The sequence below is a fragment of the Anas acuta genome, assembly GCF_963932015.1.
Source record: "Anas acuta chromosome 2 unlocalized genomic scaffold, bAnaAcu1.1 SUPER_2_unloc_1, whole genome shotgun sequence".
NCBI lineage: Eukaryota > Metazoa > Chordata > Aves > Anseriformes > Anatidae > Anas > Anas acuta.
This window is the reverse complement of record NW_027075980.1, coordinates 29,601-56,621: the sequence shown is the minus strand read 5'-3', so window position 1 is coordinate 56,621 and position 27,021 is coordinate 29,601. Positions and strand designations below refer to the sequence as shown.

Genomic DNA, 27,021 nt, shown 5'->3' with positions numbered 1-27,021 from the left:
CTATTTCTGTCTGTACCTGAGATAGACAGGAAATGCCTATTTTATGAATATAAACCAGGGCTTCCCAGTGAGTTGCAGTCCCAGCTCCCTAGTATTACCAGATTTAAATGTGCACACTACATAGCAGAAGTGAACCCGTTACTTTTTTTTTTTTAATTTAATTAGACTTTGGTGTTTATGTACTAAAAGATAAAATGGATATGCTATCGATGGCAATAATACTCATATCTTGCAGTTTAGTGCCTGAATCCCCACTGTAACCCCTGTCCCAAAGTTCTGGAATAGCAATCACTTATCAAAGGTGAAGTGAAGTTTCAAGGACAGAGACTTCTTATAAGAATTTAGGAGTTAAATAAAAAGAATATATTAAAAATCAGCATTAAACCACGAAAACAGTTTTAAAGTTTACTGTATTCCTACTGCTGCCTGATGACAGCTTAACGATGTTGCAGCAATAACATCCCTTGGAACATTGCTTTCTGTAAGAAAAAAATTACCATAATCTTATTCACTGAACAAAATTACCCTTGTATTTCTCCCCCTTCAACAGACTGCAAACATCAATTAAAAGACAGTTTTTTTTCTGTAGTGCAATATAAAGAATTTATTATTGCAACACTTACAAAATATATTAATGCATGGTAGGTAGGGTATTCAATATTCTAACAGAATCCACATATATTTAAAATACTTATCTACTTGATTTTGTTGAAGTAGGCCACCATTAACTTTGTTTATTCAGGTTCATTCATTTACCATGAAAGAGTCCTATAGAAATTAGTGTATGAAGGGCTTTAATGTTACCTGCGAAGGGTTTGTTCAGTCTTCTTGGCCTTCAGCGAACAGTTAGTTACTTATTCTGCTCAAAAAAAGTCTGGACTTAGGCAGTGCAACTGAAGCTGCTAAAGAAACCTGAATATGTCTAAAGATAGTCAAGCATCAAAACATTGCAACCTTCTGTAATTTTTTTGCAATAATTAAAATGAGGAATATGAACTGACAGTATTCAATGTTCTCAGATTAGGGGAGCAAATAGTTCTGTGTCCTTGTCTGGGAAGACTGTAAGGCAAAGGGATTAGATTCTTTTCCCTGTTGGTTTGTCCAAAGGAAGGTGGTACATTTTTCCATGCAATGAATAAAGCATTTCTCTTCAGCTGGGGTAACTGTCAAATGCCTGTTATATTTGGCTCTTACTTGTTGTTACTGGCTGAGTTAGGGGATTGATGAGATAAGCTGTATTTCACCTGCTTAGGACTCTTCATATTCACTATTCATGTTGTTGTGCAGAATTTGATATTGGAAGACTCTGCAGTGCAGATTTACATATAGTTCCATAGGCCTGGGAGTAACTGCCCATTGATGCTTTTGGATCACCAGCAGCTCCCATATTTGCAGTAACCTGGAACATCTTTTTACTGGATTTCAGAAGGGGACGGACATCTTTGCTGTGAAACTGAGTATTTCTTGGATTCTGTGTGAGAAAGAAAAACAAAGACAGCTAGAAATCTGTAATCGGCATTCTAAAATACAAGTAAGGAACAAAGAATTTGCTTCGGCTGTGGAGTAGAACAGATCTTGAATGTTAATTGACTAACAAACAAAATAGAGTGTTTCATAGTATCAGGAACAGGGTGGCAAGAATGATGTGAGGGAGAAGGGTTTTAAAATGGGAGTATCAGGAATGAGTTAGCAGCATTGGAGCACTGGAGCAAAAGTTCAAAGGTCTGTTTGGCTAGTATTTTGTTTTCAGTGGTAGTGAATGGTTTAAATAAATGTACAAAAGACATGTCATCCTCATCATTTCCCAGTACATCCTCCTGGCTTCTGCCAGTCAAATGGCTTGGTAAGTGTCTGAGTTGGAAATTGCTTATGGACATTAGCCCATGTGGGGGAAAGTTAATCAAGTATTAATGCTTTAAAATGCATAATACATTACTGTATATATTACTGCAGCTTTAAAGGACAGCTGTCTCACTGCAGCTTATGCTTAGTGAACCGCTTTAGTTAACTGGAAGACACTAAGAGTGGCACTGACTGCTGTCATCCCAGCCATTATAGGAGTCAAATGGCAGAGAACAAGAGTTTCATGAGCCTGACTTGATACTAGAGATGAATGCAAAATGAATGCAGAGCAAGCTGGAATGTCAGAACTTTTCAGCTCCTGCTGAGGCTGACCAAGAAAGATGGAAAAATCAAAATTCACTTAACACATGATTAGCCACAACGCTGATGAGCACCCACCACAATATCTTGTCTCTGGCAATGGTCAGTGTTAGCCTCTCAGGGAACAAATACAAAGCACGTGTAGCATGATCTTCTCCCTCTTATGTGCTTCCAGTAGCATGAAGTTAGTCACAAGTGCCTAGAGAATCTTCAAAACGCATTGTTTATATACATATTTGCACATGCAATAATCTCCACAATCTCACATTGTGGCATTGATGGTTCCACACTTGTTCCTCACGTGTGGAATAAATAGTTCTCTGCTAATCTCAAAAAGCTTTGAATGGGATTCCAAGGTAGAAAGGCTGAAAGGTGGGTTGTTAGTGTGCACATGTGGACTTACATTGAACTTTGTAGAAATCATGTCTCCTTTGAGCAACTACTCGTATATATTTTTGAATCAATCACAACAGATTGCTGTTACTGGCTAGGTTAGGGGACTGATGAGACAAGCTGTATTTCACTTGGTTAGAACTCTTTCGTATTTGCTACTCATATTGTTGGGAGGAATTTGAAATTGAAATTGGAAGACTCCGCACTGCAGAATTACATACAGTTCCATAGGCCTGGGAGTAATCACCTATCGATGCTATTAATAAGAACAAGCTTGATGATTAACATTGTCCTCAGCTTGTTTCTAGGTTGAAATAGTTCTAGTCTTTCAGAGCTGTGTTCAGGGAAATAGTCTCTTTTAAGGTATGATACTGCATGCTGATACAAAGCAGCTGATCACACCTGACTCTTCTTTGACAGTGTCATCTGTCAGAATTTCTGTCAGAAGTCTCTTCATCCAACTGAACTGCACTCAGCATACATTTTGAATGGTTTGGAGCTCCAGCATGTAGATATTCAAGTATTCTTTTGTGGGGATGTGAGAAAGTCTCACAATAAATAATTCAATCTTTACTGTCACAAAAAGGGTAATTTGTGGTGCCTTATTCCATCTTCTTTTGCCATGATCACCTTGTGTTGGCTAGGCTCTCCTTGAGTTTGTCAGCAGACAACTAGCTCAAGGAAAAAGAAAAAGCAGGGGCACAGAGTCATTTAAGAACCCAATGAACATGGGAATTTGCACAAAGAAGCAAAGCAAGGAAGAGAGAAGAGGAAGAAGCAGGGGACAGGACTGAAACCTTCATTGTTAAGCAACAGCAGTCCATTAGGCTGACAATAAAGGTAGTACAAATTCTCCAGCTAAATTTGGAATATCCAACTGTGACAATCAGGTTAAAAAAGGAGTATGCTACCTACATGCTCTGGACTTCACACACCATTATTGAAGAGAATTTAAAAGCAACTGATCTGTGATTCTTGAAGTCAAAGGGAGTTGATGATAACCTGAACAATGCAATGATTTGAAATGGTATTCAAATTCCCACTTGTCTGAAGTGATAAAATTGAAAGCAGAATGGAGTCAAAATTAGCCTGTCCTCTACAAAAAGGGCAAAGGAAAGTATGGTCATTGATCTCAGCACATCTCAAAAGAAGTTGCATTAAAAATTCAAGATGGAAAAAAGAAACAGGAAGAGAATTTGCAGAGAAATTTCTACCTTTTTTATTACAGTTATCTGATAGTTATGATCCATTGTGATTAAGATTTAGAATGGAATAGAATAGTTCACTTGGAAGGGACCTTCAAAGATCATCAAGTTCAACCACCTGACCACTTCAGGGATAACCAGAAGTTAAAGCATATTACTCCCCTATGAAAAAAGGCTGAGAGATCTGGGGATGTTCAGCCTGGAGAAGGCTCCAAGGTGACCTTATTGCAGCTTTTCAATACTTAGAGGGGGCTTATAAAAAGGATGGAGAGCAACTTTTTGCTCGGTCAGACAATGACAGAGCAAGAGGGAATGGTTTTAAACTAAAAAAGAGGACATTTAGATTGGATGTTCGGAGGAAATTTTTCATTCAGAGGGTGGTGAGGAACTGGAACAGGTTGCCCAGAGAAGCTGTGGATGCCCCAACCCTGGAGGTGTTCAAGACCAGGCTGGATGAGGCCCTGAGTAATCTGATCTGCCACCTCCTGTGGCATCCCTGCCCATGGCAGGGGGGTTGGAACTAGATGATCTTAAGGTTCCTTCCAACCCAAGGTGTTCTATGATCCTATAATTAGAGAGGGCATTATCCAAATGCCTCTTGAACACAGACTGGCATGTTAACCACCTTTCCAGAAAGTCTGCTCCAGTGTTTGGCCACCCTCTGGTGGTTAATTTTTCTTAATATCCAGTCTGAACGTCCACTGGTGAACTTCTGTGCTGTTCCCTTGCATTCTATCACTGGTTACCAGGGAGAAGAAACCTATACCTCCCTTTCCATTTCTCCTGCTCAGGAAGTTGTAGAGAGCAATGAAGTCACCTCTTAGCCTTCTTTTCTCCAGACTAGACAACCCAAGTGTCCTCACAGGACATGCCTTCCAGCCCTTTTAGTGGCTTTAGTCGCTTTCAAGTATCTTAATAGATTTTGTATATCGTGGAGCATAGAAGTGTACACAATATTCACGGTGAGGCTGCATCAATGCCAAGTATAGTGGGAGAAATGCCTCTTCTGGCTGGCTGGCTATGCTACATTCAATGCACCCCAAAAATGCAGTTTGCCCTCTTGGCTGCCAGTACACATTGCTGATTATAAAAAAAGTCCTGATTATGAAGCAGAAACCTAGTATTACAAAAGGCTGTGTTACTTTATGTTCTCTAAAGTGCCTAAATCCTTTATTTAAGTTCAACGGTCATTCACAGAACTCCTGCATGAACCTATAAGCACTGAAATGCTCTTACTCAATTCAGAGATGACAATGGATTCATTTGAAAGACTGCGGTTAGACTTAAAATTCCAGGAGAAAGTTTGTGTTTATAAACCCAGAGTAGCTGAAGATCAGCATTACATATGTTGGAGATATAAGGTTTAAGACACATCTCTGTCTTTGGTGTTTCCTGGTCATTACATGGTCTTCCTCTCAACATGCTGCCTTTTGTACAGAACTTAACTGAGGGTTGTAAACTTCATTAGTAGACATAACACTGGAAATGTAGGTATTGCAACACAGACGACTAGAATATTCAAGCTTCTGTCTCAATCCACTGCATATTAGAGGTAAGTTATGACCAGTTATTTCCAGAAACATCAGTTAGCACACTCCTCAGTGCTCTAGTAAAGGGAACATACTCAGTACAAGACCTATACCATTTGACTGACACTAGATACAGGCAGTGAAATTGCAGTGTGTATCTTTATCATAAGTAATTTTAACTGATGGACAGTAATTTAGTAACTATCAGAACAATATGACTTGCCTCTCATGTAAGTATCTTTACGAAGCTGCAAATCAAGATATTTTTTGTCTACATCATTTCGGTCCCTGAAAAGTTATCTGTTTTCTGTGCAAGACTGCTACTTACATTACAGAGGTTCTGTACACTTCTAGGAAGTAGCTGAGTATTTGCATTTGTCCATGTGATTTGTCTCCCCGGTTTTCCGTTGTTAGAAGTTTTTGCCTGTTGATGATGTGGTGCAGAATGGTTCCTGATCACAGCACCAGAATTTGCATTACCTGCAGGAGAAAAAAAACATGAGAGAAAGTAGGAAAATCATGAGGACACAGAACACACTAACTGAAGCAGGGACAGAGTATAAACAGTGAGTCAGCCTCAGCCACAACACTTAATCTCACTAACTGGACAAAAATATTCAGAATAAAATTAGAAAGAAGTTGCAAACAAAACCAGTTCAAAAGAGCAGGGGAAAAGAAAACAGCACCAGAGAAGTAACTGAAGAGAAAACAGAAAAGGTAAAGGGTCAAGACTGAGGCAGCCAAGAGCTAAAAAGAACATTACACACTCAGAAGTCATTCAACAGTGTTTTGCTCTTATGTCATTTTCCTCCCACAGTTTCACTCTCATTTTGCCCTGTTAATTCTTTTTCCTCATTCAATCTATTTTCCTCTTTCTTCTCCATAATAATGCCTCATTATGGTGCATTGCATCCAATTGCAGGATGGTAGTACCTACTTTGAATAGCAATGTGTGTTATGGGATTGTATATCACATTGATCCTTGATCTCTGACATAAAGATCTTGCTAAATCTTCACTCTGGATGGATACTTCTGGCTGGACAGCAGTTGTAGTTCCACTATGCATTTGTGGATTTTTTAGAAGAGGTGGTGTTGGTTCTTTCTGACTCTTCCTGGTGGGTAAAGTCATAGAATTGGAATATGGAAGAAATGGCCTGGACTGAGATTGACTTAGTTGAATGTTTTCTCTCTGCATTTGCTCCTTTGGATGGCTATTTACTTTCGTTTCAAGGATCATCTACAGAAAGGAAAAGTCAGTTAGACTTAACACTCTACACAGCAAAGCAGAGGAATAAAAAAAAAAAGAAAAAAAAAAAAGAGAGAAACATGCAAATAATTTATTTCATGGGATATGTAAGAATTATAATTTTAAAAGTAATTTAGGGTTGGAAAGAAGATAGAAATAATATTCTTAGTGGAAAGAAAGAATGGGCTGAAGCCTTAAGAAAAAGGATTGGGTCAACAGGCAACTTCAATGCATCTTTAGGGAGAATACCACTACATAAAGTTGCCATTAGCTACAGGAAAGGCAGAATCTGTATGGCAAAAAATGGTTAACACTATGCTGTTTCTTACCATTTCTTTCTAGAATTTTGCCAAGTCAATTTCTAAATTGTCAGAGGAACATACATTGCAGTTAGTTCATAATCTCACCTACCTCTACATGGCTATTATCTAGCATTAGAATCCTTGCTGAGGTTTGGAGTCTTGGTACAGACAACCTGCTCTCACCCTCCTCTGATCACAGTCATGCCGAACTTGGCACACTATCATTAGGATTAGTCAAAATGTGTTTCTTAACCTTGTACCTAGATTATCTGTGAATGATCTACTGATGTTTGTAATACCTTTCCTACTTATGCTCAGTACTCATTTTTCTCAGTCATCTGCTCATGACTCCTAACACTTTTTCACAGTAGAGTTTTTTTTTTCCTTTAAAGACCTTAAAAGAAATGTTCACTATGTTCACCTTTTTTAAAAAAACAACTTTCTTTTTCCTTTTTAAAAATTTTAATTGCTGTTCATAGAAGCAATAACACTTTTTCTCTCTCCCTGGGAAGCTGGTCACCCTTATCAATCTTTCTCATTCTGAGATTTTCTGATCTCTAAGCTTCCTTCTCAACCTTTTCTTCCCACTGACATTCTTTCCAATGCCTGTTTTACTACATTCACTTTCCAGCTCCTGCTTTTCTCACCATCTTCCAGATACTTTGCCTCATAATATTCACAAAATATTCACTGAAAAAAAATAAGGAAAAAAGCCCAAAACAATTTCTTATCCTGAAGTCTTGACTTACTTCCACTTTTGCTGCTCGTTTTATTTCATTGTTAGAGCATTCACTGTTGCTATCCTCCTCCTACTGCCTCACACCACCATTCAATTCAGTCCATTGTGTCCGACAATTAAATCTGATTTATCTTAATTTTGATCTTCTTTCATTCCTTTAAACATTACATTTAAACAGTTACTTTAGTTACTTCTGTTCTCTGCAGAAGTTTCTCTAAGTCTTTCTCATCTTTTCTCTCTTGCTTTGTTTTTTTAAAGCAGATCTCATCTACTCATATTATTTCACTGAAGATGCCAAATTACTGTCAGCTCCACTGCCAAATTACTGTCAGCTTTTTATTTTCCTTTTGATCTTAACATGTCTGCCAAATAGCATCAAAATACTACCTTTCCTTTCTCCCCCGTACAGCTAAAAGTCCAGTATCAGCTTTTTTTTTTCTTCCCTGATTATTACACTATTTTCTGATTTTTCAAGTACTACTATTTTCCCACATTAATGCATTCACAATATGGCTACTAAAATATCACTGTCTTTTATTATTAGCACTTCATCTATGCTTAATCTTCACTGGGGGAATGGGGAGGCACTGATCTCTTCTCTCTGGTGACCAGCAACAGTACCCAAGGGAATGGCTTGAAGCTGCATCAGGGAACGTTCAGGTTAGATATTAGAAAAAGGTTCTTCACTGAGAGAGTTTTTGGGAACTGGAACAGGCTCCCTAGTGAAGTCATTGTGGCACCAAGCCTGCCAGAGTTTAAAAAGCATTAGGACAACACTCTGAGACACATGGTTTGACTTCTGGGTGGTCTTGTGTGGAGCCAGGGACTTAATGTTCACTGTAGGTCATTTCCATCATGGGATATTCTGTGATTCTGTAATTCTGAAACCTGACTGTTCTGTGTATGTGGTGCATCATGCAATGGCACTTGACTACTCTTGAGCAATAAACATAAATATGGCATAAAAGCTTACATGTAAATCCATAAAGGAGCTCAGAAAGAGAACCAGGATGGGGACCCCAAATAATACCATGCCAAGCTGCTCTCAAGCCAATTCACAGGAACCACCAGCCAGTCAAAGACACATCTGCACAAACTGAGAGGAACACAAGTGCACAATGGCAAATGGGAACTCAAATTAAGGACTCTGGGGAAGCAGACACCTTGACTGGGCCCCTCCAAGAGCTGTCTCAGCAAAGCCATCAGCCTTTAATGGTGATGTAATGGCTAGCAGATCAAGCCAGTCTAGTCTAGTCAGTGAATGGCTCAAATAGTCTGGGAGCACAGAGGTGAGTGGGTCTCTAAGGGGATGAGAGCACCTCTGTATCTCTAGGTGTGAAAGCACAAAGAACATCAGCTAAAGGGCCTAGAAAATCCAGGGCAGCTGTATATGTATGCTTGCATGGTCTATACCAGCAATCCGTGTAGGGCTGCTGTCTTGGGGGCTCATATGTTCAAGTGCAGTAACTGGGGGGCCTGGGATCCAGGGGACAGCTACTGGTCAGACAGTGTTTGAGACCAGTTGCTCAGCCAGAGAAGTGAGCAGGATGAGGCTATTGGTGCTATGTTTGTGTGAGTGCTCTGTCTGTCTGTGACCTGTGTGGCTGTCCATTTATGTGTGTATATATGTAGTGTGCCTACGTTCTCTGTATGCCTGAGCCTACAGGGAATACTTTGAGGCTTTCTACTGTCTGGACCTGGGGACACCAAGTGGCAACAGCCTCATTTCTTAGGCTGTTGGATACAGCCTAATATATTTTCCTCTAACACAGTCTTTCTCAGACACCAGGTTTTACAGACTTTTCCCAGTGGGAATCTAGATTTAAACACTTCTCTAAAAAATTATGACAGTATGATAAGAAGCACCAAGCTGTACCTGTAAGTAAGCATGGAAGGGGAATGGAAATAGAAGAAAATGACAGAAATCAGTGTGTCAAGAATTACAGGTTACCTGGAGGATTGAGATTTCAGAAAATAGAAGAATGTACCTCATACAATTTATTTCGATATTCTGCCACAGATAGCTGGATATCATCAACTAAAGGAAGAATCACATCATAATCCAAAGAGGGCTCCCTGGCAGGACAATGAAACCTAAGATGACAACACAACATAAGTCACTAAGACTAAAAACAGCTCTACAGTTTAATACAGTATTACAAAGGATTGTCAGATCACCTAGTGTTCTCTCTAGTCTAAATAGGGTTAGAGAGAGTTAGGATTTAGCTTTGTCTTTTTTTCTACCATGGATATAAAGGAAAGTTGTGCCAAAAGCAGCTCTATACCATTTCAGCAGACAGCAGAAGAAACTGCGAATTGATACATGTGCGCTTACAGCCCAGAAAGTCAACCATATCCTGGGCTGCATCAAAAGAAGCATGGCCAGCAGATCAAGGGAGGTGATTCTTCCCCTCTGCTCTATTCTCTTGAGACCCCATCTGGAGTACTGCATTCAGCATTAGGGCCCCCAGCACAAGGGCACAGAAGTATTAAAACGAGTCCAGAGCAGGGCCACAAAGATGATCAGGGGTCTGGAGCACCTCTCCTCAGAAGACAGGCTGAGGGAGTTGGGATAGTTCAGCCTGGAGAAGAGAAAGTGCCAGGGAGACCTTATAACAACTTTCCAATATCTAAAGGAGGTCTACAGGAAAGCTGGGGAGGAACTCTTTGTCAGGGAGTGGAGTGATAGGACAAGGAGTAAACTAGAGGAGGGTGGATTTATATTAGATGTAAGGAAGAAATTCTTTACTCTGAGGGTGGTGAGGCAGTGGAACAGGTTGCCCAGATAAGCTGTGGATGCCCCATCCCTGGAGGTGTTCAAGGCCAGGTTGGGTGGGGCTTTGAGCAACCTGGTCTAGTGGGAGATGTCCCTGTCCATGGCAGGGAGGTTGGATCTAGATGATCTTTAAGGTTCCTTCCAACTCAAACTATTCTATTATTCTATGATATTAGTCTCACCTTTTCACGTAAGGATGCTGAAGGGCCTCCTCTGCTGTCAGCCGTTTATCAGGGTTAAACACTAAAAGTTTCTTCAGAAGATCCAAGGCAGGCAAAGGAGTAGAGGATGGTAAAATCTCCTCAAAAGTTACTCGTTGCCTAGAAGTCAGGAAACAATGATATAAGAACCCAATGTCTAACTCACAGGTAAGTCATGAATTATAGTTCTGGGAATCTCATCAAGGTGACACCTGTCTCCAGAGTTCACTCACAAATAGTGTGTCATAATTCTGGAACACTCAAAAGCACAGGTCTGTGAGTATGACAAAGACTTTTACCTCTTTGATTAGGTTTGGATTCCTTTCTCTCAGTGCTATGAACCTATGTGAAGTGCCTGCCTAACTTTTAAGACTAGTCTTTCTCTTGTTTCAGTGGAAAGAGAGATACAGGTCAGTATGCCAGAACACAGAGTAATGATCAGTGTTGTGGAAGTACTTCTGTTCTTCTTTTGACAATGCAGGAAGCCCATACTCCTAACTTGCATGTTTCAGTTTAAATGCTGATTCCATGAATCCAACCCTAAGACCACATAAATATATTTCTATATCATTTGCAAAGAAAAGCTGAAGTTTAAAAATCTGGTTTTGCATTTTTTAAATCCTGAAGATATTTATTAACATAACAAACATGAAAATATTTAATGCATTTCATAGAATCATAGAATCATTTGAAAAAACAGTTTTAAAACATTATTTTTACTCATATTTTAAAACATTTTATTACTCCATGACAACATTATTTTTAGTTTAGAAAAATGATCCAACACGGAATTTGGATTTGGATTGAATGGCTCAGAAAAAATCATGAACAAGATTTCACTTGTTCTTTTACCTAGCTGGATCTGTCTATCAGAACCTAGCCATTTGTATTCCATATTTTCAGGTGAAAAAAAAGGAGCATAAAATCTAGGAGCAGGACTGTCAAAAAAAAGTGCATTTCAGCTAGGAATGAATGTAGTTTTCCAGTAGTTTTATTCCACTGTGGAGAAGGGTTATAGAAACAAGACAGCTCAGAGGTACTGCATTGGGTTGACCCTAGTTGGCAGCTAAGTCCCTTGCTTGCTTACTCACATCCCCACCTCTACACTTCCTGCTTATTGACATGCAGCAGCCCCATTACAGGATTCACCGAGAGGCTAGGAAGTTGTAGACAGTTGTTTAATCTCTGTAACCATAGCAGCTACACCAAAAGCACACTGGTACCCTTTTGGATCTTTGAAGTAGCCTCTCTGAGTACAGAGAATCGTGACTAACTTGCTATGGCTTTAAGAGTGTAAAGTTTCCTAACTTTTACTAATCAGGTATGTAATAACTGACTAATTTACTTAAGCAGAATTATCAGGCTTTCCATGTGTGAACCAATTACATTAGATACCTAAAAAAGTCAGGATAGGAAAATTTATAATTTTGAGAAAGTACACATGACAATAGCTTGGAATGTAGGTCCAACCTCATTTTTGCTTTGTTACTCCCAGATTACAATGTCATCACTCTTCTCATCACTCTTTTCTTTTTAAACTTTACATCCCCTCCCTAGAGTCAGGTGAATGTGCAGAGAGCAGAAAGCATTTCTACTGGTGAACTCTGGAAGGTGAACAACAGGTGATTTTTTTGTCCACATTATACAGTAGATTGTTGACTTCTGAGACATATTTAATATACCCAGCTTACCAGGAACTCATGCGGCTAATAACTGAGGCCCTGTAATCTGATTGCATAGCCAAAATATCTGGAATAATGAAAAGATACCATTAATGCCAAGATTGGGGTTACCAGAGCTATACAGTTTATGAAGGAAAGCAAGTGTTTGACATTAACATAAGAATCATAGAATCATTAAGGTTGGAAAAGACCTCCAAGATCATCTGGTTCAACCATATTCCCACCACCATTATCACCCACTAGACCATGTCCCCAAGCACCACGTCCAACCTTTCCCTAAACACCGCCGGCGACGGTGACCCCACCACCTCCCTGGGCAACCCATCCCAATACCTGACTGCTCTTTCTGAGAAGAAATTTCTCCTAATTTCCAACCTAAACCTCCCCTGGCACAACTTGAGGCCATTCCCTCTAGGCCTATCGCTAGTTATCTGCAAGAAGAGGCCGACCCCCAGCTCCCCACACCTTCCTTTCAGGTAGTTGTAGAGAGCAATGAGGTCTCCCCTGACCCTCCGGGGTAAACAACCTCAGTTTCCTGAGCTGCTCCTCACAGGACTTGTGTTCCAGGCCCTTCACCAGCTCTTGATGTCTTTCCTGAAGTGAGGCGCCCAAAACTGAACACCGTACTCGAGGTGTGGCCTCACCAGAGCTGAGCACAGGGGACCAATCACCTCCCTGGTCCTGCTGGCTGCACTGTTCCTGATACAAGCCAGGATGCCGTTGGCCTCCTTGGCCACCTGGGCACACTGCAGGCTCGTGTTCAGGTGAGCATCAACCAACACCTCCAGGTCCTCTTCCTCTGCACAGCTTTCCAGCCACTCTGCCCCATGCCTGTAGCATTGCATGGGGTTGTTGTGACCAAAGTGCAGGAACCGGCACTTAGCCATGTTGAACCTCATCCCACTGGCCTCTGCCCATGTATACGTTGAAAGAAGAAATTAGCCTAAGAAAGCTCAGTAGGAAATCCTATGGAAGGGGGGTGGAATATTGACTTAAAAATGCTCTTTCATGGTTCCTATTTACTTCTCTGTAGATTTCAGAAACATGTACTCTTATACCTACATACTTAGAAACACTAGGATATCTGAGGCAAAATGATCTGGCCTGAATCACTTGTGTTTTAAACAGACTACAAGGGATACCAGCTATCAATTTCTTCATTGCACCATTGGGGTTACAATGAACAGTTGCAAGGGGATTTTAGGTTAAGTTGCTGTTATTAGCTTGATTTTCCACATTTGGAATACTCTGAACATATGTCTATTTTGTACTTGTTTGTCTAGCAAAAAAAGAAATGTGTCTCACAACCTTCTTGCTGTGTTTAGGATACAGGACTTTCTGATAGTGAGTCACTTGCCCTGTGGTCTTATCAGAGTGCAAGCCTTCCGGTCATAACATTAGCAACACACTTTTCAATTATATTGCTGAGAATGGTCCTAAAATGCTATTCACATTTTTGTTATTAGTGCAGGCTATTCTAACTTTAGTTTTGGTATTTTCATATACATTTTCATCCATATTTTATTCACAGCAATGAAATCTCCAAGAAAAAACATACATACATTTAAACTAGAATAGAATTATCCAAAACATGTTCTTAAAATAAAGTTAGCTATCTTTCTAAAAACTGTTTGTTAGTTCAGTCAGAACGTTATGTTGCAAAAGTTAGTAAACTGTATGGACTGTTAGACTAGAAGCTATAGAAGACAATCATAATAATAATCAATTTTGGATTTAAAATATACTTTCTCCAGCTTTCAATTCTGTATTTAGACTTCCAGACCAAAAAGCCCAATTTACTGTTATTACAGAAGTCCCTCTGCAGTATGATACTCTGTTTTAAACTGTTACCATCTTACAAATCTCAAAAATGTTTTCAAGCCCTAGTTCTTGTTTCTCATCTAATCAAGTACAGGCCTATGTTCCTCCAACACTAACATTTCACAGATAATCTTCAGCTTCATTGGGAAGATGGTAGAATAACCTACCACAGATACATTTTTCCTGATCCAGCCAGGCTGCTTGCTTTCACTCTTTTTATCTCTTCTCTACATACCTTTCTCCATAGAAGAGTCTTACCTTCTCGGGATGGGGCAGGAATGACCCTCAAGATCTGCTCTATTTGATTCACTGTTGATGTTCCAGGAAAAAGAGGCTTCCCAAGTAGCAGTTCCCCCAGAATACAGCCAATGCTCCACATATCTACCCCTTTAGTGTAGCTACAAATAAAAGAAGAACAGAGTTAGGTTTATTTTTCCAGTACTTGGTATTCATATTGTCTACATTACCTTATTTTGCTAGAAAAATAAGCTTGATTACTCCTTGAGTATGAACAGGTTTTGATTATAAAGTGAATGACACTGGTGAATTATGAAAGTGGCAAGAGCAAAACAGAAAAAAAAAGGCTTATCCCATTAAAAGTATACTCTATAAAACCAGAAAAGGAACTATATTAAAGGTGAATACTAGGATAAGGGAATATATACATTTCACATGATCAATAGTGAAGATATAAGCTGCTGTTTAGAAACAACTGGTAAGAATCATAGAAAGGTTTGGCTTTGCTTGGTTTCTCCCTGCAGATGCAGACTGCACCTCTGCACTCTCTCTGTAAAGCCGACCTTGCTTCCAGAGCTCAAGTATTTTCTTTTTCTGCCCTACTTCCTGAAGGAATTCCCTGTTCAGCCAGGCCGGTCTTCTGCCCCATTTACTTGACTTGTGGCACAATGGGATTTTAAAAGGTGACTGTGGAAGAAGCTCTCATGGGCCCCCTGCCTATCCCTCCTGAACAGCCAACAGCCCTCCATCCCAGCACTCCAGTCATGGAGCTCATCCCACCAAGTCTCACTAATATCGACGATATCATAACTCTACGAAAGGTCCAAAGCTTCCAGTTCATCCCATTTTTTCTTGTTACTGTGTGCACTCTTCTACAAGCATTTCAGATGTGTTCCTGAACTTGCAGTGCTCCCTGGAGTGGCATAGATGCTCCTATTAACCTTGCCACCCTAAAACAGTGCTGTGCCATTACTTGGCTTAACCACAGTATTCCTAATGGTACTCCCACATCAATCCTAGTTTAAAGACTTCTCAATCGGTCTTGCCAGGTTACAGGCCAAGAAACATTTCGCCCATTGACAGAAGTGAATCCCGCCAGGTTACATCGTTGGCACCCACATGAAAGAGGAGAAGTGGGTAATAGTCTAAAGGCTGTATCATGCTCAAAAGCTATACAGAGATATAATCTGAAACATAGATCTGCACCCGAAGGAGGAAATTTCTGAAACAGAAATCATTAAGAAAATGAAAGGTGAAAGCTACCTTATATAAGGCAATGATCCTACCTCTTTGCCTACTAGATATATTTATATGTCCTAGCAGTATTTGTACCAAGCTGCACACACACACGATTTCAGCTCCATGCAGTCTGCTCTTCTTTTTTGAATGCCATCTCATTATATACTTTCTGCTCTCAAACTCTCCATCTCTCCAAGTGAAGACTCAGAATTGATGACCATTTTCTCCCACACTCTCCTACATACTTTAGATTCTCTGTTCTGTGCTTACCCTCTCACTTTTTTTTTTTTTTTTTTGTGTGTGTGTGTGTTTTTTCTTTTTTCTGCTACATGCTGGACTACATATGCTCATCTGGAAATATGAGATCTGATACTGACTTAGATGCTACAGATCATATGATGGACCAATTAGGTACTATACAGTAACTGGTCTGCAGTAACTGTCCATGTATAGATTCATATCTCACATCTTACCTACCTTTAAGGCAGGCAGCTCACTTCTTTCCTAGAAAGTAAGAATCTTCAAATGTCCTGTAACATAACCTGGCAAAAGCTCTTTCAAATGAGAAGTTGATAAAGGGAAGCTAGCTTATGTCAGCCAACTCAAAAAGACATTTGGACTGTGGATGACTATGCAGTCATCCAACAAAGCCAAAATATGTATGAAGAGTTCTGGAAGACTAAATACCACTTCTAGAAATGGGATGAGAAACTCTGAAGTGTTAGTAGTAGGTCTGTTCTCATAGCTTGATGGCTAAATATGCTTCAGTGAGTTGTAAAGAAAAAGACAGTTATGCTGTGTGCCCATGCATCACATAACAGAATGGGAACATCCCATAACGCTTATTCTGCTTTCTGTTGTTGCTGCAGCAAGCAGAGAAGGAGTGGTATCATCCCAAATGAAGCATCTACAACGAAAGCAAAAGATTAATAATTCCAATTTCCCTCAGCTAGCTATGCATCACCCTCATTTGAAATTGATAGAGATTGTATCTGCAGTCTTCTTGCCATATCAGCTGTTACAGCTGAGACAAACTTATTTTCACTTCATGTTTCTTTCCCTAGTCCTAGAAGGAGAGCAGAAACTGCAGAGTTCTTTAAGCAAGTGAGCAACCAAACATAAAAGACAGTATGAACAAGCAAAAACTCAAAAGAAAAAAAAAACAACCTTCCCCAACCACCCACACTCCCCCTCAAAAACAAACAAACAAAAACCTACAACAATAGAGAAGTATCAGCAATACTCTAGGGAAAATCCTCTTTAGGGAAAAGTAGAATAGGCTAAAACTTGCAACTCCGTTGGCAGGGAAAAGAAAAGTAGTGCTTGAAAACAAGCAACAAAATGAAGAGGAAAAACCTGCTTCCCGGAGTCCTTAAAGAAAAAATTGGAAAAAGAGGACTGAAGTATTAAAAATTTTGTAAAGATGCAGATTTAAATGGGATAAAGAATAAGTCTGGTGGGAGAAAGGACAACAAACAGATGAGCTCATAATGTAGGTAAATTGGCAATCTAAGAGGCCAGAGGGGAAATGTACATGAAATGAGAGATTTTTCTGTTGCAGAACAGAAGTTTAAATGCATGCTGAGGAACTGAACCTGTGATAAGACATTGCATCTGAGAATATTTGAAATTAACAGATTTAAGACTTCCCAGTCAATTACTTTTCCCAGCAGTGAAGAAATTATACAGTCCCATCCCCTTAACTCATAACAAGCAGTTACCTCCGAGAGGAAAGTAAGATCTCAGGGGCTCGGTACCAGCGTGTTGCCACATACTCTGTTAAGGCAGGGTTGCCTTGATCCTCATGCATGTGACACAGAGAACGGGCCAGTCCAAAATCACAAAGTTTTACAAAGCAGTCTGCATCCAGCAAGATATTGGAAGGCTGAATTGAACAAAGGAAAACTAATAAGCTCTTTACTCTCTGAATTGCATTAGGTTATTATCAAAGTTCTTATACTAGTCTCATTCTTTTCATACTTTTCCATTTAGTGTTTGACACAAAACTTGAGTGAAGGATAAAGACTAGTGACTGAAATATACCTTCTGATCTCTGTGAATAACATTTCCTGAGTGGATGAATTTAGTTGCTTTCAGAAGTTGGTAGAGAATGTAACACTTGTGGATGTCTTTCAGTAAATTTCCCTTCTTAATCACAGCATGTAAATCTGTCTCTGTAATACACATCAGTAAAGGATTATAAAGTTATGAATATGTACCTCAAAACAAGGCCAGAATAGACCATTGTACAAACTGTAACCTCCCAAGTGCATTCTCAGTGGAAGTTAACATGACTGATAGTACCCCAACAGAACCACAGAATCATAGACTCTCCTGAGTTGGAAGGGACCCACAAGGATCATTAAGTCCAACTCCTGGTTCCGCATGGGACCACCCAAAAATGAAACCACATCTTTCAGAGCATTGTCTAAATGTTCTAACACTGGATGTCCCTGGAGAGCCTGTTCCAGTGCTCAAACACCCTCTCAGTGAAGAAACTTTTCCTAATATACAATCTAAACCTCCCCTGATGCAGCCTCATGCTGTTCCTTCCAGTCCTTATCAACTGGTCATCCCCTCCACTCCCCCTCATGATGAAACTGTAGACCACGATGAGGTTGCTCCCCAGTCTCCTCTTCTGCAGGCTGAACAAACCAAACGACCTGAGCCGCCCCTCGTATATCTTGCCCTCCAGATGCTTCGCCATCTTTGCAGCCCTCCTTTGGACACTCTCTGTTTTATGTCCTTCTTATATCTTTATGTCCTTCTTCCAAAACTGCACACAGTACTCAAGGTGAGGCTGCACCAGCACTGAGTAGAGTGGGACAATCACTTCCTTTGACTGGGTGTGTAGTAATGCTGTGCCTGATGCACCTCAGGATACAATTGCCCCTTTGGCTGCCAGAGCACGCTGTTGACTCATATTCAACTCGCTGTCAACCAGAATGCCCATATTGCTTTCCATGGGATTGCTCTCCAGGCTTATCATCCCTCAGTCTGTACATATATTCAGGTGCAGAATCTGACACTTACTCTTGTCGAACTTCATGCAGTTGGTGATTGCCCAGACCTTTAATTTGTCAAGATCTCTCTGCAAGGCCTCTTTACCCTCAATGGAGTTAACAGCTCCTCCTAATTTAGCGTTGTCCACAAACTTAGTACACCTTCGAGTCCAGCACCCAAGTCATTTATGAAAACATTAAAGAGAACTGGCCCTAAAAAGGAGCCCTGAGGAACCTCACTAGGGACTGGAATCAGTATGAGTCAGTGACTGCAGTCTCTGTATTGTCAGTTCAACTTGCCGCTTATGCCACAGTAATTGTTCCATTATTGCATATTTTTCTTACAGTAAAACTGCATGTAGTCTCTTCTATATTCTATTCTATTATCCTTTCTGTCTCTGTAAGTCTTCTAATCAGTTGCTCGCTGCCTTCCTTCTTCCATCTCAACTAGCTAGTTCTCTCATTATTATTCCCTTCAAAGGTTCACTGCTATTCCCACCTAATCACAACAGGTATACACAAAAAACCTGTATTGCTCCAACTTACAAGTCTACTTACATGAATATTCATGTTAATCATTAACACATTACTACCACAGGCAGGAACAAAGATAACTCATAAGACAGGATGCATTTAAATGGCTGACACAACACTAAGTCTCACCCATGGACTCAAAGATGAGGTAGATGTCTTTGTCATTCTGAGCACGGATAACATCAAGCAGCTTGATGATATTTGGATGGTCTCCAAATTCCTGCAGAGGGAAGAGACACAACTGTCAAAATCAAGTGTTTTTCTCGTGAATCACCAGAAGTACTGTAATTCATTTCATTTTGTATAATTCTCTAGCAGAAACATTAACATGTTATTTCCTTCATTATGCTTCTACTGTAATACTGAAAATGTATTTAAGCTTGCTCCAGTATGAAACCAATCAGTCTAAAACTCTGTATGATATATACATTAGTACTACAAATCCCTCTACAGCATGTATGGATAAAATCCAGTCAACATTATGCATCTTATATTTCCTACTGAATGTAAAGAATTATTGTGGTAGTGCAAATTTAACAGAGGTGCCATCACCATTCATAATTAAAAATCCTAACTAACCAGAAAGGGTTTACTTGAAGGCAGGCTGAAGCACTATACAGACTGCAGTGATTGAACTGATTGTAATGGGAGATCAGGCAGCTACCATACTCAGAGATACAGAAATACAAGTATTTTAAACTGGGAATGAATTCACACTTGCAGATTGACAATACTGTCAAGACCATTTACTTTGTCCTCAACCTTACAGCTTTTACTTCCTATAGCTAACACCTCTCTAACACCTCTTCACAGCCAGAGACACTGTGAGCACTTCACAATATGCCAATATTTTCATGAGCTACCCATTGTAGAAAATAGTACTTACCACTCAGAAAAGAATCATCAAAATGCCCAGATTGTGAATCAACATTTCTCAAATATAATGAACTTCATCAAGTGCATTAACTGTCTTTATGATAAAATACAGATGAAACTAAGGAATCATTACGTACAGGAAGGAATTTGCAGAGGCAAACAATGTAAGAAAAACATCCAGTTACCAATGAAAGAATATTTTTTACAACTTTCACCCTGTGCTCTCTCAGTCCTGAATTTTAAGTTAGAGCTTAAAAAACCTTCAAAAAGAGAAGGTGTAAACTCAAATTCTTAAAACTACTGAGAACCAAAAGCCATGAAAGTCAGGGCTTAATGGTACATTAACCACCTTCTCCCAAAACATCTCGGTCTTTCATTCAGGAGAGATAACCTTCTCTTTCTTCTCACAGCTCTTTCTCCACCCATCTACTCCAGAAGTGCTACACTTTCAGAGATGATTTAACTCAGAATCAACCTCTTAGGAACTGTTCTCACGTTTGTGAGAACACTTTCTCACTTTGCTCTTAGGACTGTTGCTTTTACTTCAGGCTTAAAGAATAATAGGAAACTTAAAAATCTCATATCTTCTGTACTTAAACTTGACAGTCACAGGAAACAGCCTGTGAGCCCTGCTTTGCTTGTGTCTTTAGCTAATCATATTTTAACAACATTATCACTATTCCAAAACATTGATGTTTCTACATGGTAAGTCCATGGAGGAATGGACAAGTAATTTTAATGCCACTGCTAAGGTAATTAGGCCCAGCATGTGGTTAACTATATTCAAACATGAGCAGCTGTAAGTAATTTCATACAGAACTTACATTTTCAGTTTTGCTTTGATTACTTCAAGTGGTCAAGTTTCTTTCACACAGAATCACAGAATGACAGAATTGTAGGGGTTTGAAGGGACCTTAAGAGCTCACTGGGTCCAACCGCCCTGACAAAGCAGGTTCCTTAGAGCAGGTTGCCCAAGTAGGCGTCCAGATGGGCCTTGAATATCTCCAGAGAAGGAGACTCAACAACCTCCCTGGGCAGCCTGTCCCAGTGCTCTATCACCCTCGCCGTGAAGAAGTTCTTTCGCATGTTGGTGCAGAACTTCCTGTGCTCCATTTTTTAACCATTGCCCCTTGTCCTATCCCCACAAGCCACTGAAAAGTGGTTGGCTAAATCCCACTGTCTTACACACTTATGATATTTGTAAACATTGATAAGATTCCCTCTCAGTCTTCTCTTCTCAAGGCTGAACAGACCCAGGTCTCTCAGTCTTTCCTCATTGGGAAGCTGCTTCAGGCAATGTGATGTGTTCTTTCCATGTGATGGAGGAAAAACATTTTGTCATGTAATCTTCTTAAATGCCCCAGCCCCATCTCTGAGTAGTGGCATTTAAAATTTAAGAAAAATACTTTCCATCGACAAGGAAGGAAGAAGTGACAGAAAGTGCTAGTCTATATGCCGATCACAAAGAAGGTATATTGCTAAAAAAGGTGAAAAAGCAGGGCATGTCTCAAGGGAAAAACAAGACTAACTCTCCATTTCATTCCGGTGCTTTTGCCCAGTCATGGAAAGACTGCTTGTCAAGACATTGCAGAAAAGAAGGGAAAAGAAACGTCAGTGATGATCATTTTGAAAAAGGATGGGAAGAAAATACATGAACAGAGATAATTAAAAATCAAAGAGTAGGAGGGAAAAATGGACCTTACCCGTAGGAACATAATCTCTCGAAATGTTCTCTAGAAATAAACAAAAAACATTTATTATAACATCAACAGAATGACAAAAGAGAGTATGGACTTCCAATGACAGAGACAAACCCATTCTCATTTCTACAGTAAATGGAAGCTCCATGTGGTAGACAGGCTTGGAAAAAACTGTTTGCTCCCTATAGAGTCACAAGTGGGCTATGGAAGTCTGGACACTACAGAACATCATTATAAGGGAGAATCAAATTGTGCATGCCTATAAAGACACTTTTTCCTCAGTGACATTAAAAAGTAGTCTATAGCTATTAAGATATACAAAGCCTGACATTTATTGCTCCTTTTTATCCTATTGCAGCTGTAGACTATACTACTACATAATTGTCAAATAACTAGTATCTTTTGGAGACATAAATCCTGAAAGTATTGATGAATTCCTTTTCCCTCAGGACATGTTATAAGAATGATACCTCACCTGAGCATCTGTTCTGTTCCTGAAGGCATCAAAAATCTTTTTAACAGCAACTATTTCTCCTGTCCTGCGATCAATTGCTTTCCATACAATGCCATAAGCCTAGGGAGGGAAGAAGGACAGATTAATAGTGTACTACAACATCTTACACTGAGTTAAAACCTTCAGCACAGAAGCAGAATGAACTCAACAGAGCTTCAAATCACCAGCTACCTAGAAGAAAGAGAAACTAGGCCAATAAGTACTACTTGGTTGATTTGAGAACTACGAACATCCATATTGTGTCTGACCAAAGGACCACAAGGTCCAGCATCCTGGACCCCAAAGCAGCCAATAGCAGATGTATATGAGTAAATATATAACAATGATCCCCCTTTACAGCTTCCTGGCCTCTAGTTATTTTTGGCTGAGGCTCTACCTGAGCCAGAGATGGTTTCAGTGTATTTGACAAAGTCTCCATAGATGTGTCTTCCATTAACATGACAACTTCCTCTTCACCCCATGCTGAAATATCAACAACAACATGCTGTTCCAAGGAGAATGTTTTCACCTTTAAGAAAGAAACCTTGTTGTGACATAGGAATCACTAGATCAGATCACAATAGAATGTTCTTCCTATTTCTGGGTTATGATCTTAAATAAAGACATAAAAAGATGATTCTAGTGACTATAAAACAACCACGAGGTAAAAACTTGTGGAATAACTTCATTGTATGGGAAATATCTTCTTAGTGTCTGCTGGTTAAGAAATCATCTTCAACCATCAGACCTATGACATACAGCAAACACACACAACAATAGCAATACATCTCATTAGCTGTATTGTATTAAACAGGTGTCCATGCACTGTATTTTCAGAAGTACTTATCGCTGTTCTGTTTCAGCACTGCTATGGCTAATCCTAAACTGCCCTATCAACTAATGGAACTTCTGCTGCAAGACACAGGTTTGCCATATTAAGAATGTCTTTCCTAAAACAGTTGAACTTCCTATTTGCAGGAACCAGGCAAAAGGAGAGAAATCTAGAGTATAGCAAAATGAAGTTAAAATAATATAAGAAAACAGAAAGGATACTTCCAATTACATAGCTGATGTGACCAGAAATAGACATCTGTCATGCATACAAAAAGGTTTGTCTGCTTAAGATCCTGAACAAACATATCCTCTCCTGAAAATGAAATGGAAAAAAAAAAAAAAAAGATACAATCACCAACAACCTAGTACTAAAAACCTAGCACTAAAACACTTATTTGATGTACATATACTCCAGCGGCTTGCACTTCATGATGCATAGCCAAGGACCTGAACCCATACTGCAGAACCACAAATATTCTTGGGAGTCTGCCTTGATGTCACTGAGTATTTAAGTACAAAAATCACTCACTATCGTATATTGGAGCTGTTTTACTTTGTAAAAATATTTAAACATTAACTGGGCAACTGAGTGACAAATGACCCTGATGTGAAGACATAAGGCATTCCCTAGAATGTGGAAACTTAAGATTTAAATCTATGACCCCCAAATAAATAAATAAATAAATAAATAAATAAATAAATAAATAAAAGATGGTGAAGGGCGTAAAGGGGAAGACGTGTGAGGAGCGGCTGAGATCACTTGGCCTGTTCAGCCTGGAAAAGAGGAGACCTCATCGCAGTCTACAGCTTCCTCACGAGGGGGAGTGGAGGGGAAGGCACCAATCTATTCTCTTTAGTCACCAGTGGTAGGACCCGAGGGAATGGTGTCAAGCTAAGGCAGGGGAGGTTTAGGCTAGACATCAGGAAGAGGTTCTTCACTGAGAGGGTGGTCGCACACTGGTACAGGCTCCTCAGGGAAGTAGTCACTGCACCAAGCCTGTTGGAGTTTAAGAAGTGTTTGGACTGCGCACTTAATCACATGGTCTGAAATTTTGCGTAGACCTGTGTGGTGGCAGGAGTTGGACTTGATGATCCTTATGGGTCCCTTCGAACTTGGGATATTCTATGATTCTATGGAAATGGATGTGTACCACAAGGTAAACTGAGTAATCACCATTTGCAAGTATCATACTAGTTAAAACAGTCATCTAGAATAAGGGAAACTCAAGTTAAATTTCCTGTTGCCTCAGCAGACAACACAGCCTTTAACTTGAAAAGATTATGAACAGTTTGAATTCCCTTACTGTGAAGCTTATCCCCCTTGCTGCTGCACTTCTCTGCTCTATTTTTCTGGGCAGTGCTCACGTGTTTCAGGGCCTTTTGACAGTCTTTTAAGCACTCACATAAGTTCATCAGCTGTGGAATTTTGCCAATACATATAGAGCTTTCTGCATATGAGAGGCAGGAAATGCAAGCATTTAGGAGACTGGCACCACCTGAGTTAAGAGCTTGACAAGCAGTTTTCATAATGTCAGTGGTGGCCTGAAGCCACTAAGATCCTTTAAGGATGCCACTGTATGCTTGTGAAACAGTTTCCAAATGGAATCCTCAATTTAATTTTTCAGATGAAAGAATAATGCCAATTTTGTTCAAAGAACGTAACACCTTAAAAGATATATTACATTCAGTCAGAGGGAGAAAGCTGCTAAGCACTGAAAGTATGGCAGCAAACCTCAAGTCAGAGGCAAACCTGGAATGAAATACAGCCACAGGAAAGATCTTGATTTCAAAATGAGAACAGACAAAGCATTGTCTTAGTGGATAAGGATGACAATGTGCCTCTCTCAAGTGCCCCCATGTAATTGCACATGAAATCTGTAACTACTGGTATCGACACAGCTAAACAACGGCAAAGAGTTGCTAGAATAGAGAAAAACAGCTAAATCAAGAAAGGCTTAGAGACTGAGGAGAAAGAGCCTACAAACAAGCTTTGGCTCACATAAAAATATGTAATTTTATGTGAAAAAAATTACTTGATGTGGCATTGTACCTTAAATAGTCGATTTACAGTAAATGTGAAAGAATTTGACAGACACAAACAGAAAATCTTTTTGAGGCTCAGACTCATTTCACTAATAAACTAGGTGTACTAAGGTGTACTAAGTGTACTAGCATTGCTTTGTGTGGAAACACAGAAGTATAGCATAAAACATGGGAATGGTTCTCAGTAAAGTACAAAACAAAAAATCTGGTGCGAAATTTACACCTGTTTTCAGTTTCATATGCTACAATCACAACATTTTAATTGCTGATTTTTTTAAGAACAAAAAGAGAAAAAAGAAGCCCCAGAAAGTTCTCGATTTGTTATTTGCAATACGATTTGTGATTTTTAAGGTTTAATAAGCATTACAAAGCCCTTTTTTTTTCCAACTGGTACACCCTGAGGCATCCAACACCAGGCGCGGTTCCGGTCAGGGGCACGGACCGGGGCCGGAAGCGAGACCGAAGCCAAAGCCGCCACCGGCCTGGGCACCGGCCTGGGGGGGCGTGCCCGCGCTGCAACGCAGGACCCCGCCGCGCATCTCCCCAGGCTCCCAAGGGCCCCCGAGGCGCTCACCCCCTTGCCCAGCCGCCTCTTGATCTCGTACTTCTGGGAGACGAGCGCCTCCACCTCCGGCACGCTCATGGCGGGGCAGCCGAGGCAGCAAACGGCGCCGCGCCGCGCCCGCCCCGTTGTTTTCCGCTGCTATGGAAACAGCCGCGCCGGACGGCGCAGGCGCAGAGTGCGGCCCCGGCCGGCCGGCGGGCAGCGGCTGCTGTGGCGGTCAGGCTGCCTCCGTTCCTCCGCGCTGCCCCTCGGCGGTGTGGCCGTGAGGAGCTGCCGCGGGCTGGGCCGTGGCTGCGCCGCGGCTGCTGGTTGAGGGGGCGGCTGGTGGAGCGCAGCGCGGCCGCCGGCGGAGGGCTCCCCTCAGGCAGCGGCGGGTTGCGGCCGTGGTGCCGCTCGCGGCTCCCAGGGGTGCGGCGGGGGAGTGTAAAAGGTCTTCAGCGTATCCCACCCTGCGCCTTCGTCTTACAAACTTGTAATGAGCGTGCCGGTGTGAGCGGGAGCTGTCCGACTTGCTCGCTGCACCTGTTCCAATGCACAGTAACGTTTCTCTCTCTCTCTTTTTCTTTTTTTTTTCTTTTATTTATTTTTTTTTAATCTATCAGTTGTTAGTGTAAATGCCTACAATGCAAGTCGTTCCTTCCTACCAGCATGCTCTGGCAGATATTGTTTCCCATAATATCGATGCTGACAAACTGATCTAAGTATGGATTAGCTAAGTGGATGGTTAGATGGAGTGAAAATTCAACTGCTGGAATCAGACAGTTGTCATCAGTGACACAGAGACCGGCTGGAGGTCAGTCACTGTAATGCTTTAAAGTAGGGGTAAATACAGGGGCCAGTACTGTTTGGCTTCGTCATTAATCACCTCGATAACGGGCTAGAGTGCAGTCTCAGCAAATTTGCAGATTATATGAGACAAGGAGGAGAGGTTATTACAGCAGATAGTTGTGGTACTATTCAGGGGGACCCTGACAGGCTGGAGAACCAGGCCAAGAGGAATCACATGAAGTTCTGCACTGAAAAATGCCTAGTTCTGCAATAGAGGAGGAGTAATTGTTTCCACCAGTACAAGCTGGAAACAGATGGTCTCGAAAATTGCATGGCAGGAAAGGACCTGGAGGTCCTCGTGGACAGTAAGATGACCATGAGCCAGTAATGTGGCCTTCCAGTAAAGAAGGCCAAGAACATCCATAGGACATTGAGGTGGTTGAGTGAGTCCAGAGGAGGGCAACGAAGCTGGTGAGGGGCCTGGAGAACAAGTCCTACGAGGAGCGGCAGAGGAAGCTGGGGTTGTTCAGCCTGGAGAAGAGGAGGCTCAGGGGCGACCTTCTTGCTCTCTACAGGTACCTTAAAGGAGGCTGTAGTAAGATGGGGGTTGGTTGATTCTCCCATGTGCCTGGCGAATGGGCTAAAGTTGTGCCAGGGAAGGTTTAGGCTGGAT

At 40.8% G+C, this 27,021-nt stretch overlaps 1 protein-coding gene across 7 annotated transcripts; it reads right to left on the bottom strand.

Moving 5' to 3' along the window:
• Window positions 1–575: 575 nt before the first annotated feature.
• On the bottom strand, window positions 576–26,293 carry MAPK15 (mitogen-activated protein kinase 15). Of its 7 annotated transcripts, none has more exons than XM_068668086.1 (13): window positions 25,590–26,292; window positions 22,121–22,219; window positions 21,649–21,678; window positions 19,199–19,289; window positions 17,577–17,707; window positions 17,255–17,418; window positions 14,316–14,455; window positions 12,246–12,303; window positions 10,537–10,674; window positions 9,567–9,672; window positions 6,228–6,528; window positions 5,619–5,770; window positions 576–1,471 (listed from the first exon to the last, which is right to left on the bottom strand). In XM_068668086.1, the coding sequence occupies exons 1-13, from the start codon at window positions 25,656–25,658 to the stop codon at window positions 1,268–1,270; spliced, it is 1,683 nt and encodes a 560-aa protein (XP_068524187.1). In that variant the 5' UTR covers window positions 25,659–26,292; the 3' UTR covers window positions 576–1,267. The 7 variants fall into 7 exon arrangements, with proteins under 7 accessions (XP_068524187.1, XP_068524190.1, XP_068524188.1 ...); XM_068668089.1 differs by having other exon boundaries at window positions 25,621–25,634; XM_068668087.1 differs by lacking the exon at window positions 25,590–26,292 and adding an exon at window positions 22,536–22,613.
• Between the last annotated feature and the right edge of the window lie 728 nt (window positions 26,294–27,021).